The sequence below is a fragment of the Epinephelus moara genome, chromosome 14 (genome assembly GCF_006386435.1).
Source record: "Epinephelus moara isolate mb chromosome 14, YSFRI_EMoa_1.0, whole genome shotgun sequence".
NCBI classification, from domain to species: domain Eukaryota; kingdom Metazoa; phylum Chordata; class Actinopteri; order Perciformes; family Serranidae; genus Epinephelus; species Epinephelus moara.
The window spans coordinates 42,360,889-42,377,098 of record NC_065519.1 but is presented as its reverse complement, the minus strand read 5'-3'; the positions used below and the strand labels follow the sequence as shown (position 1 = coordinate 42,377,098).

General features: G+C 38.1%; 1 protein-coding gene across 1 annotated transcript in view; it reads left to right on the top strand.

Moving 5' to 3' along the window:
* gabrr2a (gamma-aminobutyric acid type A receptor subunit rho2a) overlaps positions 1–16,210 on the top strand; it is a 97,886-nt gene that overhangs the window by 30,325 nt on the left and 51,351 nt on the right. The window contains exons 3-4 of the mRNA XM_050062307.1: positions 7,587–7,654; positions 14,793–15,016. Of these exons, the coding sequence (XP_049918264.1) occupies positions 7,587–7,654; positions 14,793–15,016 (292 nt within the window). The remainder of the gene's footprint in view (positions 1–7,586; positions 7,655–14,792; positions 15,017–16,210) is intronic.

Below are 16,210 nucleotides of genomic sequence, written 5' to 3'. Positions count from 1 at the left end.
TGTTTACTGACAGTTACTTATATCTTGTCTTTTCACTTTATTAAGATCAGATTCTGCAGGTAAAATTACAATAATAAGGTGACTTGACTTGGACTTGACTTGACTTGACTTGACCTACTACAGGACTTGACTTGACTTGACTTGACTTAACATAACCTGTGACTTGACTTGACTTGACTTGACAAGAAAAAATGACTTGGAACTTACTTGAGACTTGAAGGTTAAGACTTGAGACTTACTTGAGACTTGCACGTGTGACTTGGTCCCATCTCTGTTGTTGGACCTGAATCCTAAGAAGTGGTGAGGTATGATATCGCTGAACGAAGGGGAATGGCTGTGTAGCAGTTGCAGAACAAAGTAGGAGAGAGTGTAAATACAAAAAAATAGTCAGCAACGAAGTAAAAGTGTCTTGTGTTCATGGTTCATATATTACACACAGATACTTTTACACAAAGTGTGTTCCTGACATTTCTGCTGCCACACCAACATAATGGATGTGGATGGAATTTTGTTTGTGCTGCTCACCGCATTACAAAATGACATTTGAAAACCTGAACAGCAGCTTGTTTTTTTCCAGGAACTGTGTCTGTGTAACTCTGGATAATCCACAGAATACACTGTCCCCAGTTTCTTTTATTTTTTTTCCACTTATGTTCAACTAACTGCTTGACACTCAGAGCAAAAAGCACTCTTTTGAAGTTCTCTTTTCCTCTATCATTATTTGTTTGTAATGCAGAGCAGAAACAAGCACAAAGGTTTTGGATAATGCCTCCCTCAGTAATTCACAGTCCAACCTCTTTTACACAGATAGAAAAAAAAGCCAGGGGCAGACTGGCAACAAAAAGCAGCCCAGAAATTTGCTATCAGGCAGCCTCAATATGACACACCAAATTCAAACGGACACATGTTTGTTGATCAACAAATCATTAATTAAAACACACACACACATACACACAATCTGTTGATTTGGTTTATTTTTGGCAAAGAAAAAAGGATGATTCTAATTATCCAGGTTTTCCCTCTCCATGGCTGTGTACAGAAGGCAAAAATTCAAAGGTGAGTCACTGTAATGATCATATGATACCTAATTTGACTTAACTGCCTGCTTTTCAGAATTAATTAAAATATTGCGAAACAGTCAACAGAGTTATAAATCACAACCAGCAGACTTTGTCCACATGGAGTGTATGTTAGAAGGCGTTAACAAAGAGTGTATAATACCAGAGGCTGGCCTCAAACGATGACCCACCAGGTAAATTCCCAAACCTCCCCTTGACCAGTCTGCACCTGAAAAAAGCCATTGCGGCCTGCATGGGAGGTAACTTTGAGAGGAAACTGCTCCAAAAAGAGGTTTTCCTGCCTGTTTTCCTGCAGTGTCTGCTGACACTTGGTTCAATGCTATTTGGTGTGTATATATTTTGGCATATAATTACTGTAAGCCCTGCAGCTAAGCAAGTGGGCGTTTGTCCTGTCAAATGGTGAAATGAGCATGGCTAAATTAGGCATTGCTTGTGTAGGTAGCGTGACACTTTCTGCAGTACTGAAACAAGTGGAGGAGATCAACAGACAGACAGAGAGAACATGTCATCGCTGTCCGATGAAAAACACGTATCTCCACTTTTGACGATTTTGATTTTCTACAGTGCATGGAGTGTCCATAATATTCCCTAGCAACCGTTAGCGTTGGATATCCAAATAACCAATGGAAAGACGTCTATTACATCATCTATTCAACACGTATTTCCATTGGGTGTCAGAAGTGTCTATCAAAGCACGTAGAAAGTCAAAATCGTCAAAAGTGGAGAAACGTGTTTTTCATCGGACAGAGACGTTGTCATGGTTTCTAAGCAGACAAAGAGAAAGAGAGAGCACATTACAAACAGCTGTTTCTATGCCCCTCCCCTGCTGATTTTGAGTGCTAAATGTGAATGCTCTGCTAAAAATTTGTTTGTGATAACATTTGTTTTTTGTTGTTGTTTTTTTGTTTTAACAGCAAACACCTAGGTTGAGTCCAGTGTGCTCCAGGCATGAGGACTTTTGATGCATCCCATGACTTTTTCTCTCCCCCCGATCTGCCAGAATGACCTCTTTTTATGTCTTTGTACACACAGACACAGATGGCACACTTTGATTCTCAGAAAAACACTCGCTAAAATCTATTCTAAGGCAAATTATATCACTGGTACAGGTGATGAAATGTAAAAACCACTGTCTTTTTAATCAAGTTTATCGTGCACTGCTACTTTCACCGCTGCCTGTCTTTCAGAGGCTATAGATGGCTGAATTTTAAAGCTAGAGTGATAATACTCGCATCATATGAAACTAGAAGACGTAAGGAAACCAGTGGTATTATGTCATGCTAGCTTTTCAGGAAGTGGCCTAAATGACGCTTCAGGCTAAATGTTGGTGAGGGAAAAACAGAACTGCCATTTTCATAGAGGTCCTTTGGCCTCTCACTTCAAGATATCTGAGTGAAAATGGGATGTGTGCACCCACGAGTCTACCCTTTATAGACGTGTCCACTTTATGCTAGTCCCATGCAGTTTTTCATGGGACTAGCATAAAAAAATCATAACATAAATTTCTGCATTTATTTAGTTCCCCATCAAAACACTAGCAAGAATTACTTCACCTTGTAAATATGGACTTCAGAACTGTTTTGAAATGCAAAATGGTAAAAATTTAAACTTGCAATTGAAAAAAAAAAATCATAATAATTTGATACTCGTGAATTACTATTGAAATTCAGTGAATCATTACAATTTTAAAAATGTATCATATGACAGCCCTATCTGAAATATGTTATTTTATTTTTATTTATTATTATTTATTCTCCACAACCATTGAGTAACCCCCAGATATTATCTTAGACCCCCCTCTGGGTCATAGGTTTCTATTCCTATGCAGATGATACTCAGCTTTACATCTCCATTAAGCCTGGCACCATAATCAGCTGCTGAAGCTGGAAGAATGTCTATTAGAAATCAAACAATGGACGCCATCTAACTTCCTGTTAAATGCTGGTAAACGTAAATGTTAGTTCTAGCTCGCTGCACAATTTCACAAAGCCCGAAATTCTGGTGTCCTATTTGAGTCAAATCTCTCTTCTGAAAATATATCAGTCTACTCCATTGGAGGTGGACTCCAATCAAGATGTAGAAACATCTTGGAGATGATCAAAACTAATGAAAGGCACCTGGGCTTAATATCAAGTGTCTAAGGTCTGATTACCTGAGTCAGTGTGACATTTGTTTTCCTTTTTAATGAGTTTGCAAAAAAAAAATTATCTAAAATTGTTTTTCACTTTGTCATTGGGTACTGAGTGTAGACTGATGAGGGGAAAAAATAATATTAATGATTTTATTGCAAGACTGCAACTGATCAAAATGGGAGAAAATGAAGACGTCTAAACACTTTCTTAAAGCGCTGTATGTGTTTTGTTTTCCCACTTGATCCACACCACTTTTTATTTGCATACTTTATACTGCTGATGTTTTGCCTCACATTTGATATATTGTAAAGTATTTAAAATATTTTGTTTACAGTGCTTTAGTATTTTATTTCACTTTTACATTCTTATATATTGTGCCTTTTTATGTATAGCACTTTGAGACATGCTTTGTGATATCAGGCTATAATAGACTCTTACTTGACTTGACCATGAGACTCCACTCGAGGCCGCTTGTAGACTTTGTGAAATGTGGATTTGGTCGATCTTTGGCCCTTGCAAACTTTTCTTCCTCAGACTGCAACGTCTAAGTCTGCAGGTCTGCTACTGCAATGAAGTGTGGACATTATGGATTCAGTCAAAATGCTACTTTATACTTTGAGTGCCAACCCGTTTAACTTTAGGTGGACATTGCTGATTTAGTTAGTTTTAGTGGAGCAGTTAAATAAGGGTGAGCATGGTGATCTTTCACTCTTACTGTTTCTTAGTCCTGCTCTGAGCTGCCTGAATGAGGATACTTTAAATAACTGAACACTGGTGTTTAAGTTACTGTGTGAAAGACCTTTATGTCCCTAATGTGACAAGAAGTGCAACACACTTGATGGCATTGTCCCATTAAGTGAAGAATAATCCCAAACACAGAGATCCCTCCACAGCCCCCCATCTGAAGAGCTTTGATGACTGTAATCTAGCATTTAGCGTTTCTGCTAATCTCTTTGGATTACAGACTGTATAGATAAGTGATGCAAAGTGGTTCAAATCGCCTGTAAATCTTCCCTCCACTTTAGCTCTATCTATGCAGTGTGTGTGTGTGTGTGTGTGTATGCTGACTGGTGATGTGTGAGAGGGTCACATATAATACTGTTATACTTATGCAGAGGTCAGGGGTCATGGCAGAGATGGTAAAGAGATATGAAACATTTTAAAGTCCAGTTAAAGTAAAGCCGAATGAGGTGCAGTAAATAAAACACTGGCGCCTCCCATGGCTACAGATCATGTACTGTAAAGGCATGAGGTGGTTCATGCAATATATGAAGAGAAAACCTGAGCATGACCTAACATGTATAAACATAGCCATCAAACAAAATATATCCCAAGAGCTGAAAGCTGTTAGTTTTAATAATAAATCTTTGCAACTGGTGCTGCATAAATCCCCTATTTTCCATTAAGAACCACCCGTTAACAGAATTCAGATCTGTTTTTGGGTCACTCGTCCCACTTCCTGTGGACTTGGGTAATGTTTTGTGATCTCTCGTTCATACAGTGAAACAGCTGCCGATTCCTGGATTCCACACAGTCACACTGAGAAACTGGGCCAAATGTCACCACGGGTTCTCATGGAACTAAATAAAATTGGTGTCAACTATGCTTTTTAAAAATGTAAATCCCATTTAGGGGATGTTTAGGTCCCCGGAACTCACATTAATATTTCAGAGGGAGGAATTCACTTAGGCTCGAGGCTCTTTGTTGTCTTGGAAAACATATCAGATTGCTTGTTTGTCCAAGTGGTGTACTGTAGGCAGTAGGGGTGTAACACAAAGGTACTATCTGTATCTGTGGCGCTTTATTTCACAAAAGTATCTGTATTCAGATTTATAGCATAACTGGGCAGTTTTCCTCTTATACAATATGTACAATTTTAGCTGCTGATAAAATATACAAAGTCCAGCGATAGTCTGGCGACCTGTCCAGGGTGCACCCTGCCTCTCACCCAATGTCAGTAGGGAAAGGCTCCAGCTCCCCACGACCCCTAACAGGATAAGCGGTTACGGAAAATGAATGAATGAACAAAATATACTACATATATATATATATATATATATATATATATATATTTAAAATTAAATAATTTAATTATTATATTAAATAATAATAGATAATATCTATCTCTCTCTCTATATATATATATATATAATTTTTAATATTTTTTTATATCTTAAGTACTAGTGTTAAACAATGTAGCATAATAAACATTTTATTGATTTTATGCACATTTTCATTTCTATGTTATTTAATTGCTTTATCTTTACATACTTCTATTTCATAATCTTATTCTTACTTCTTATAACTTTTTTTTTTTTTTAAGATATTTTTTGGGACAGTTTTGCCTTTAATTGATAGGAAAGTCAGGTGTGAAAGGGGGGGGAGAGAGAGAGAGGGAATGACATGCAGCAAAGGGCCACAGGCTGGAGTCAAACCCGAGCCGCTGCAGCAACAGCCTTGTACATGGGGCATCTGCTCTATCCACTAATCCACCGACGCCCCATAACTCTCTATTCTTTACATCAGAGCAACTGTAATGATTCACAATGTCCCCTCAGGGATCAATAATGTATTTCTGATTTTGATACACAATATTTGAACTATGTATCTAAATTTATCAGTTAATAAAGAACTGTATGTTAACCCAGCCTCCAAACAGACAAAGAAGTAAATCTAAACTAAACTAATCTAAACTACTGTCTGGCTATGTCAGTAATTTAAAAACAGAATTCCGTCAACAAAATTATAATGAATTAAAGGCAAATATATAAACAATAAAACCAACAGACCTAAATTAAAATGTTTCTTTTTTGGACATCAGAGCATGAACATGTCCTGCAGATAACAAGTGACATCAGTGTGTCACTCTCTCACCTCTCTTTTGAGGACGCTACCACACCACTCAGTCAATTAATCAGCTTCACTACTGAAAAGCTACTTGACTCAGAAAGTAGTGACGTTACCACCACACCACTGAGAAATGTAGTTAAGTTAGCAACGTCGCTACTTGTAGTGATGCTACTGCTCAACACTGTGAGGCAGATAATCTGTGAAAAAATCCTATTCCTCTGCTCTCTTGAATTGCTTCTAATGGCCTCACCACACATGAGAGAAAACTGCCAATCAGAGCCGAGGAGTCTCTAACACAGCTGCCAGTCATGTCAGTCACTGCTTGTGAACTGCAGTCAAACTACACAGCACTGATCAAATATCAATCAAGGTGCAGTTACTATATTGCCTATTTCTTGCCTTAAATGTGTTCAGGAGCATGTTTTAATGTACTGTAAAATGAAATGGTTTGCTGTGGCTGGTGCTTTATTCAGTTGTTTTTAACATGGCGGCTGGGTCACAAACCTTGTCACTCTACAACTAAATCAGGATGATCATGGAACATGTCCGCTTGTATTTAGAAGCTTTAATTGTTTAATTTTTTTAACTGGAGAAAATACTGTTATACTCTGCTACAGTCATTCTGTGGGAAACTGAATATGCTAACCAAACAGAGCAGACTGGGCTTTTTCAGGAGAGGGGGGGCTTAAAGACTCAGACACTAAGCAAAGCCTTTTCAGACAGAGGGTGAATACAGGTGTTCCAGCACAGAAAGATTGAGGGAGTGTTTCTTTAACACTGAAGCATGTAAACATGTTCCAATAGAAATGCAAAATACAGGTATGAACCTGTAAATGAGCATAACAGGTCCTCTTTAATGTAAAAATATTATGAGTTATTGGCTTCAGCCAGGAGGTGAAAATGCAGGAGGGTAGAGAAGCCAGAGGAGGATGGTTAAGTTTTTGACAATTGAAATATGAACAATTCAAAAGTGCAACTCAATATCAAATAGGCTAAGCTAAAATATTGTAAATCATGAAAATTGATAAAGTGCCACCCACCTGTAAGCTGCAGTCAAGTTATGGTGCAAAGAACCTGAGTGTCTAAAACAGTGGTTCCCAACTGGTCCAGCCACAACGTCCAGATTTCTCATTAGTTCAAAGTCCGCTCAGCATCATACTTGTGTTTAGCCATGTGATCAAGCTAATTTGTTGTCTCTGTTAAGTAGCTGTCTGTTATTCACTCACTCAAAATGAATCTTGTGCTGCAAATTCACTGTACTTCAAAAATAAAGTGTGTTTTTAAAAAAAAAAAAAAAAAAAAACTTGACACATTTGCGAGTCACTTGCGGTCCATTCAAAATGGACCCATGACCCACTTTTGGACTGCAACCCACCAGTTGTGAACCACTGGTCTAAAACGCTCAACTGAACTGAGCGGAGGAAGCAGCTGCTAAAAGTGAGGTAGTTCTGTCATAAAACAGCTCGGCAGCACCTCCTGCAGTGTCATTACAAATGTTTGCTCATGATATATTTTTGTTTTGCAGGGCCTGCAATCCCTGTTGGAGTGGACGTTCAGGTGGAGAGCTTGGACAGCATCTCTGAGGTGGACATGGTAAGAAAATCTGTGTTACTCCACACCTGTTTATAATGTCACAGATTATCAGTCTTGCAGAATGACCAGTTACATGTTACTGAGTAATGTGATTCAATTACAAAATAAATGTAATTGTAATCTGCTACAGTTACTGAGAAATAATATGTAATTAAACTACAAATCAAATGGTCTGAATATATTCTTTAGGGTTAAAAGTTTATATGAAGAATACACATCATATTCATTCTGTTGCTTTTGCATCTTTTTGCCACGCAGGAATGCCCTCCTTTAGTAATAATGACATTTATAGCACAATTTAAAAAAACAGTTATAACCTGATTTAAGAAAGAAAAATAATATTTAAAAAAAAATCAATAGAAGAAACTTAAAAAACTCCCAGGTGGCTTAGTTGACTGATTAATATTTAGATATCACAGAAGTACTTGAGTTTGAGTTTAGGTCCTTTATGTGATTTATCCTGGCTTTATATGAGTAGAGAGAAACTCCACTGGCTGCTAGGCGAATCTAAACAATGTAAAATACCATACTTTTGGGCTAATAACATTAGCATGTTGTATTTGTGGGAAAAAATGTGTCAAGCAAAAGTCAGGTGTTTTGTCTATGAATCTGGTGAGTTATAATAAAGCCAATTTCTGTACTTGGATTTGAAGGTGTCGCTATTAAGCCAAGTTTTATATGTGTTTTAGGTGTGTTTTGAATCAATCAAACTGTACAGCACTTCACTGAAACCTCCCCATCGACCAGTGTTTTGGAGGTGTAACTGCAGAACAACACAGACACACCACTACACAAGTATATCATGTATAAGGAATACAGGACCTGTACAATCAGAGAAAGCATCTAAACTGGAACTAAAAATTGCAAATATTGTCACATTAAGCTGGGATCACTGGACATCAGTTAATAATCAAAATTATTTTAGGGTAACTGTGTTTTCTCATCTGGAACAGTGCAATCCTTTAAAAAAATAACCTCTAAGGCATTGCTTCAAGACCTTAGTGCTGTAGTAATGCAGCACTGATCTGAAAGCAACAAATCTGAGAGGCAAGATCATAAAGACAGTTTTTTTGCACTCATTTGATTCGCAATCCAGACACTCTGGTAAGAATTGCCGTACGTTGGTAATATGGAGTTCAAAACTGTTTGGGAATGCAGAGTAATGGAATTTAAACAAGCACTTCAACTTGCAATTAATTGTGATTAACTATTGAAATTCAGCATTTAATTGTGTTTTAAAAAATGATCATTTGAAATGTTAGTATACCAAATGTCATATAAACTGTATAAAAACAAATAATAAATAATAAGTTTACAGAAGGTTTGTTACGCTTCCAATCTCTTGGTATTATTTGAACAATTTTAACTACAGTGAGTTTGCGCTGGGCTGTGACCACTGCCAAAAAGTAGGTGGCCTACACACTGTGTCTGAACACATCCTGTGTCGACCCAGACAGAGAAGCTGCTGCTGCTGCTCTAATAATGTGCTACTTTTGCCACACCTGCTGTGTAGACATTATGTTAAACCTAGCCATGGGAACAGTCAGCAGGTCTGAGGATCTCTGTGTGCAGCTTGATAAGAGAGAGGAAGTTATCTGGGGCTGTTAAGTGTTTATAAGTGAAGAGTACAATCTGAAAATCAGGTCTATAACTGCCATCTGGTGTAAAGTCAAGGGCAAGTAATAGGTTCCTGTTCCTCGTGTCCAGATGGTGTATTCTGTACAATTATTTATGCCTGTTAAAAGTTACAGTGAAGAAAAATAAGCATTTATGATTTAACAATAGAATTAGTGTAAGTGCACAGTTGAAAAGCTGAAGGGACTCTGGCAGTAATCCTTGGATGTAGGTACAAGGTTTGATGATCTTACGAATATGTAAGTCAAGATGAAGCTGGAATCACGTCATGGTTTGGTCCTGGGTTTCTGACAGAATGCTGAGATTTGTGTGTGCACTGTGCAGGTAGTTAGGGCCAATGGTAAACATTATTGTTTAATCTTTTGGAATGGGTGAAAATTGCAAGTCAGTGTAAAACAACAGTCAGGACTGTGCACTGCAGTGCTCTCCAAGGTGCTGATCCTGCTGCTGGGAGCAGGTGGGGAGCTATCCACAGCGCTCCCTTTCGCCCCCATTCACAACAGTGGGCTGAAAACGTCCTGGTTTAATCATTGTGTGTATATATATATATATATACACACACACCCCATTAATATTTCCTGCTTGCTGAATCTTGGATTTTCATAGATATGTGAGTAGTAGACAAGAAGTTAAGGTTAAGTTCTGCATGTTGCTTTTTCTGCACAACAGTTTGATGGTTGCAGTGATTTAGTTAGTAAGCACTGTTGGCTGTAGTGTTTTTTGTTTTAGTTTGTTTTTTGCTAAAAATGTTGAATGACGATCAAATGTAATATGCATATGCAAACAGTCATCTTCAGTCCCACACGATGTCTGAAGCAATAGGGGGCAAATTGATCTCTAGATCATGGCCCTGTTTCAGGAAGCAGATTTAGTGAAAACTCTGAGATGAAGGAAATTCTGGGTTTTCAGTTCCAGAAAGATAGGTAACTTAAACTCTGGGTCAGTGACTGTGACGTCTGACTCTGCGACCCTAACCTGTTGCCAGCAGGTTTTCCTCAACAACCCCTGAGTTTGTCTTTGTCTCCTCCCTCTGACAGAACCAGACACGCTCATTCACTTCCTCATTGATTCAGTACGTGTCAAAACGCACATCAAAGTGCATTAATTATGCGCGTCAGTCATTTTTTTGAAGAGCAGATTTTGCCCTCACATTAAAATATCACACAGTATCAAATGACTGCTAATCACATACACAGACATCTGCATATGTATGCTTTATCGTTGTCAGACGATAGCCGATAGGTTCCAAGATTAAGTCACCCCCAGCTCAGAATAAAACCTCGGCATGTGGCTTTTGGCAGGTGGTAGTGGTAGTTCCTGTGGTGTTGGAGACTATATGTTACTAATTATGATGAGCAGAACCGTGGAGCAGCTGCAGAATGAAATTTAGGTTTTTAATCAGGCTATGTCTAGTCTGAACATGTTTTAACAGAATTTCAATGGCTGTTTAGATAGATAGATAGATAGATAGATAGATAGATAGATAGATAGATAGACAGATAGATAGATAGACAGATAGATAGATAGATAGACAGATAGACAGATAGATAGATAGATAGATAGATAGATGTGGAAGTTCTGCCTTTTAATTACCTGTTGCCATGGTGAATCGTAGTATCGGAGCTCCATTTATGATGGCTTTTTTCATTGACTGCAGACAAGCTTAACTCAGAGTAAACATACTCAAGAGTTTATTGAACTGACTTTGATCAGCTGTTCTGCAACTCAAAACTCAAAGTTTTCTATCTCAGGGTTCATTAACTGAGAGTTCAGGGTTACACTCACAGTTTGTTAACCCTGCTTTCTGAAACAGGCCCTTGGAGATACAATGGTGAATAAATTTCAGTTCACTCCATTCTCTACCTTGAAGTGACTTTAACTCCATGTAACTAACAAAGACAACATTTTTTTTGCAAGTCAAATGGTTCTCTGTAGTCTATGAGCCTGAAGATGTACAGGAACGTGAAGTTTTAAATAGCTGGAATTAGTTTTTGTCTCTTGAGAAGTTGTCGGGCAAGTAACTGCTCATGACATGAAATCAGTAGGAAGGGAAATGGGAAAGTGAGGAAGTCTAATTAAATGTTGACAACTGAGGACCAAAAGCAATTAAAGAGTGGCCAGTTTTTCCCAACTGATGGGGTTTTTGATGGTCGACACTACAGCCAGATTTCCCTGGATGTTCAGCTGCTGTCAGTCCTGTCCCTACTGTGTGGATGCATGTGTGCTGTTACTTACAGTAGTTTCATGGTCAGTTCTTACATTTGGTTTCTCAGCTTGTTCCATAGGTTATTTGCTTTTGGCTGGTTCATAGCTTGTCACTGGATACTTATTTGGTCTTGATCAGCCACCAGCAGTCACCAGTAGCAAATGTTGGCATTGTATGTGCATGTTTCATACTTGTCATATCAACGTCTACTTTTTTAAAATGTCATATATAAAGGGTTTTTTTGGGGGGAGTTTTTCCTTATCCACTGTGAGGGTCCAAAGGACAGAGGGATGTTGTATGCTGTACAGATAAGATAAGATAAGATAAGATAAGATAAGATAAGATAAGATAAGATAAGATAAGATGCCTTTATTGTCACTATATACAGTGATACAGTGAAGTTTCCTCACAGTAACATCAGTAACAGTAACTTAAGATTTTACATACATTACGTGAACAGCCCTCTGAGGCAAATTGTTATTTGTGATGTTGGGCTTTATAAATAAAATTGAATTGATTTGAACTGAATATATGAACTTACTTTGTCGCCTGGAGTTTGAATGCATGGTGGACCATGTTTCAACTACCAAGCTGCAGAAAACCACTGGAGACCAACAAACAACAAAAACCCCGCTGCCTGAGATCCTCCAACAAGGCTTGACTATTGGTTCCAAAATCTCAACTTGTGACTAAAAGGTGACAGAGCTTTTGCTATTTTGGCCCCTCAGCTGTGGAACTCAGTGACCTCTTTCAAATTTCTTCCTAAAACTCACTTTTATTATTTGGCTTTTTCTTAACTGAATGTCTTTATTGTCACTTTTTTATATTATTTTATCCTGTTTTATATTTCACACGTTTTTTTTAGCTTTATTATTGTTTTTGTCGTAAAGCAATTTGTTTTGAAAAATGCCATATAAATATTGTTAAAAAAAAAAGTATAACATGTGAATGTGATGTACCTGTGGTTTGCCGTAACCTCCAATGCCAACATTTTTTCTAGTGATTGAGTTGTGTTGACAGATGCTACTTATAGTGGCTTGAATTACAGTTTATATCAAACCTCCATAGCCTTTATATTATATTATACATCTAATGTTCAACACGTTATATTGTCATAACCTCTAAGCAAGAAATAGGGAGCAGAAATGGGTAGTGTCCCCGACTCAGCTGTAGGCTAAACCCTATGTTCCAATTATTGATTCCAACACTCCACATGTAAGTCTACAGTTTAACATGTTAAGTTAATACTGTGAACCCCAATTCGCTCACTCAACTTAAAAAATATTTCGAAACAGCTTGCACTCAAAATTTTTAGCTTAGTACAATGCAGTAACATAAAAGTTTTGAGCTCACCAGAAAACAAATAAATGTGTCGTAATATGACCCTTGTCTGACAGGAATTTTATGTCAGTTTAATGTCACTGTTTTGTTGTTGTTGTTGTTGTTGTTGTTGTTGTTGTTGTGTGAACATTTGATTTGTCATATAAACACAAAAATATTGAGTACACATTTTAGAATCTTTTTTTTTTAAATAACAAACTATATTGTGGTGAGCTTAGGTTTCTCAATGGCAAGAATAAGGCAAAGAGATCATTTCTGAATCAGTAAATGCTCTTTATTTCACCTCAGCACAACTTTATGTGCGACACTCTAATATCCTCGGAGGCGGGAGGTCACTAACTGTGTATACCACTTTACTCATGGTACACAATGTCTTTTACCACAACATTAACTGTAACCCGTTGGAACCAATGTAAAATACATAAACATCAATTATGTAATGGGTCACACGAGTGATTTAGAACACATTTAAACACAGTTTTCCTCGGCTTATGGCCTTAAACACATTGTCTCATGGCATGCTAGGAAACTCCACCCATTTAGCCCCAACAGCCACAATATGTACAGTGCACAATGACAGTGTTTTTTATTTGCCTTAAACTAATTAGAGTTGGCTCTATAAATTTTAGTCAAATGAACTAAAAAATTGTTGACTTAACTTTAAAAACACTGATAAGGGATGAGTTTTTATGTCAACCAAACATAAAGTTTTTATGTAAGTTTGATAGTCTGGGGCATTTGTGTAGACTTTACATTAAAATGTTGTGTCATGGATGGATTGGGGTTTACGGTTTGGGTGACTGATGGCACAGTAATCATAAGTATGCTCTAATTAATGGAGACCAGTAGCTACCAAGGAGGGAAAAGGAGGGAAGCAAACAAGTTCCAGATGGTATGGCTTGGTAAATGGTCAGCAGGCATGTCAGTTGTACATGACATCTGCTGTGGTCCTTTACAGTGAGACTGTATAACATTTGACAGAAGTAAAGACACATTTTAAACATGAATGTATAAGCAATAAGCCACACATTTGTTCAGTTGAATACACTCAGTTTTGCTGCCACTGTCTTGTTTGGTTTCTTTTGAACAGTAGTTTATGACAGCCAGTGTCAACATAGAGAGATACTGATTCTTGACCCTGATCTTGTGCTACTGTTACACTACATTTTATCAGGTCACAGATCACAAATGTCACAAACATTTCAGTGGTTTTATCACAAAAGTAAAACAAGAAGTAAACCAATGTACCTGGGGACATATCTGTTGTTTCCTGTGTCTGGTCCCACTCCACTTACTGTCAGTCCAGGTACCTTATCATGATGTCTTTAAGACAAGACTTCATTGCTCCCTGGGGCAAAAATGAAAGCAACTCACACACAAACAGTTTGGGAAATGGAGAGAAATCCAATATGCCATTTTACCACAAATAGCATTTGGGGCCACAGTGGCTGCTGTACGTAGTCTGACTTTCAAGTCCCACTAAAACAGGAGCTGGAGCACTTCAAGATTGCTTAATGGGAAGACAGAAGAACAATCAACACAGAAACACAGGGTTGGAACTTTTTAAAATGTCATTGGGTTTTTTAAAGGAATACTTCACTCGCAAAATGACCATTTGTATATTGATAACTCACTTAACGTTGAATTTGTTGGAGAACTTTGTTTTTCTCGCATGCCTCCATAGTGAATGGATAATCCAAAAAAGGCGGACATTCTTAATGAATTAAAGTGAAAGGGGACCATGTTTCCCAACAGCATGGACCTGTGCTAGAAAAACAACATTTTCTCCACACATTTAATGAAACACGAAGTGAGTAATTGATGTATAAATGGTCATTCTGCAGGTGAAGTATTCTTTGAAGTCATTGGTTTTGACAAAATTCTACCACGCTCGGGTACTAAAAACGTAATGTTTTATGGGTTTAACATCATCCTCCCTTTCTTTAATTCCACCAGGACTTTACCATGACTCTGTACCTGAGGCACTACTGGAAGGATGAGCGCCTGTCGTTCACCAGCAGCACCAACAAGAGCATGACGTTTGATGGTCGTCTGGTGAAGAAGATCTGGGTGCCTGATGTCTTCTTTGTCCACTCAAAGAGGTCCTTCATCCATGACACCACCACTGATAACATCATGCTGCGTGTCTTTCCTGATGGACATGTCCTCTACAGCTTGAGGTCTGTAGCATTTCAGCATCTGACCTATTGACATGTATTTTTGTGACTGTCCTCCAAAAATTGACACTATAGGTTGTAGGGGTGTCAATCACCAGCGTCATCACGATATGATATTATATCGATTTGTTTGGATGACGATACGATGTTTGCCGATATCACAAAGTCTGTCACGATACGATTTTGATTCGATTCGATTCAGGAGCCTGCGATCGATATGGCGCGATATCACATGCCCATCTAACACAATCATTTACATCAACTCACAAAAACAACTAGAAAATGATTTGACCATTTTATTTCTGAGCTCTGTTTGTTGTTTGAGTGGAGGCGCGCTTGCCCAGAAATGGTGACACAGACGTGCTATGTGAATTTTAAAATAAATGTGTATCTTTAAGATGACGATATGATCGATGTTTTTATTTTGCATTGATGTAATCGGATCGTTAATCAATGAATCGATGTATCGATGTGGATCGATGTATCGTTACACCCCTAATAGGTTGTATAAGCAGCAATTATGAGCTATATTTAGGTTTATTGTAAGGCAGTGACCTCTAGTGGCCATTTATGATGGGAACAAGGGAGTATAAAGAGCAAGAAAATCCACTTAAGACAGAGGGGCAGGGAGGTGGATGGGTCAAACAAACACAGGACTTTCATCCAGGAGACCAATCATGATGCTTTGTGAAACCAAAAGTCAGTGATAAGTTTTAACACTGTAACATAGTTTGTGGTCGTATGTCATGTGACACACGTGACATATGACATACACTGGGACGTATTAAACAGTAGGAACATTTGACCTATGTGGTCGTACGGGTTGGTGGACTTGTTGGTAGTTTCAAAGCCATGTTGATCTGCCTCACAGGATCTCTCCTTCACAGCAGAAATGTAGACCTTGGATAGTTTTCATAGCAGTAAAAGCACAGGTGCACTTTCATAGAGTAAGAAAATACTTTTTTTTCCTGGAATGAACATGGACACTGACCAACAAGTCACCTGTGGAGCCAGCCTGCTAGCTCTCTGCTGGTCTTACCTGGCCAGTGGTTTTACATATGTTCAAAAACAGCAGATTTTTTCAATTAACTATTATTACCTCCGCCGTAATGCAGTAACGTTAGTATCCAGCTGGGCTTTATCTAGAGCTCGCGAGATATATTTCGGCCGCGCTTTGGAAAGCAGAGCTAAATGGTA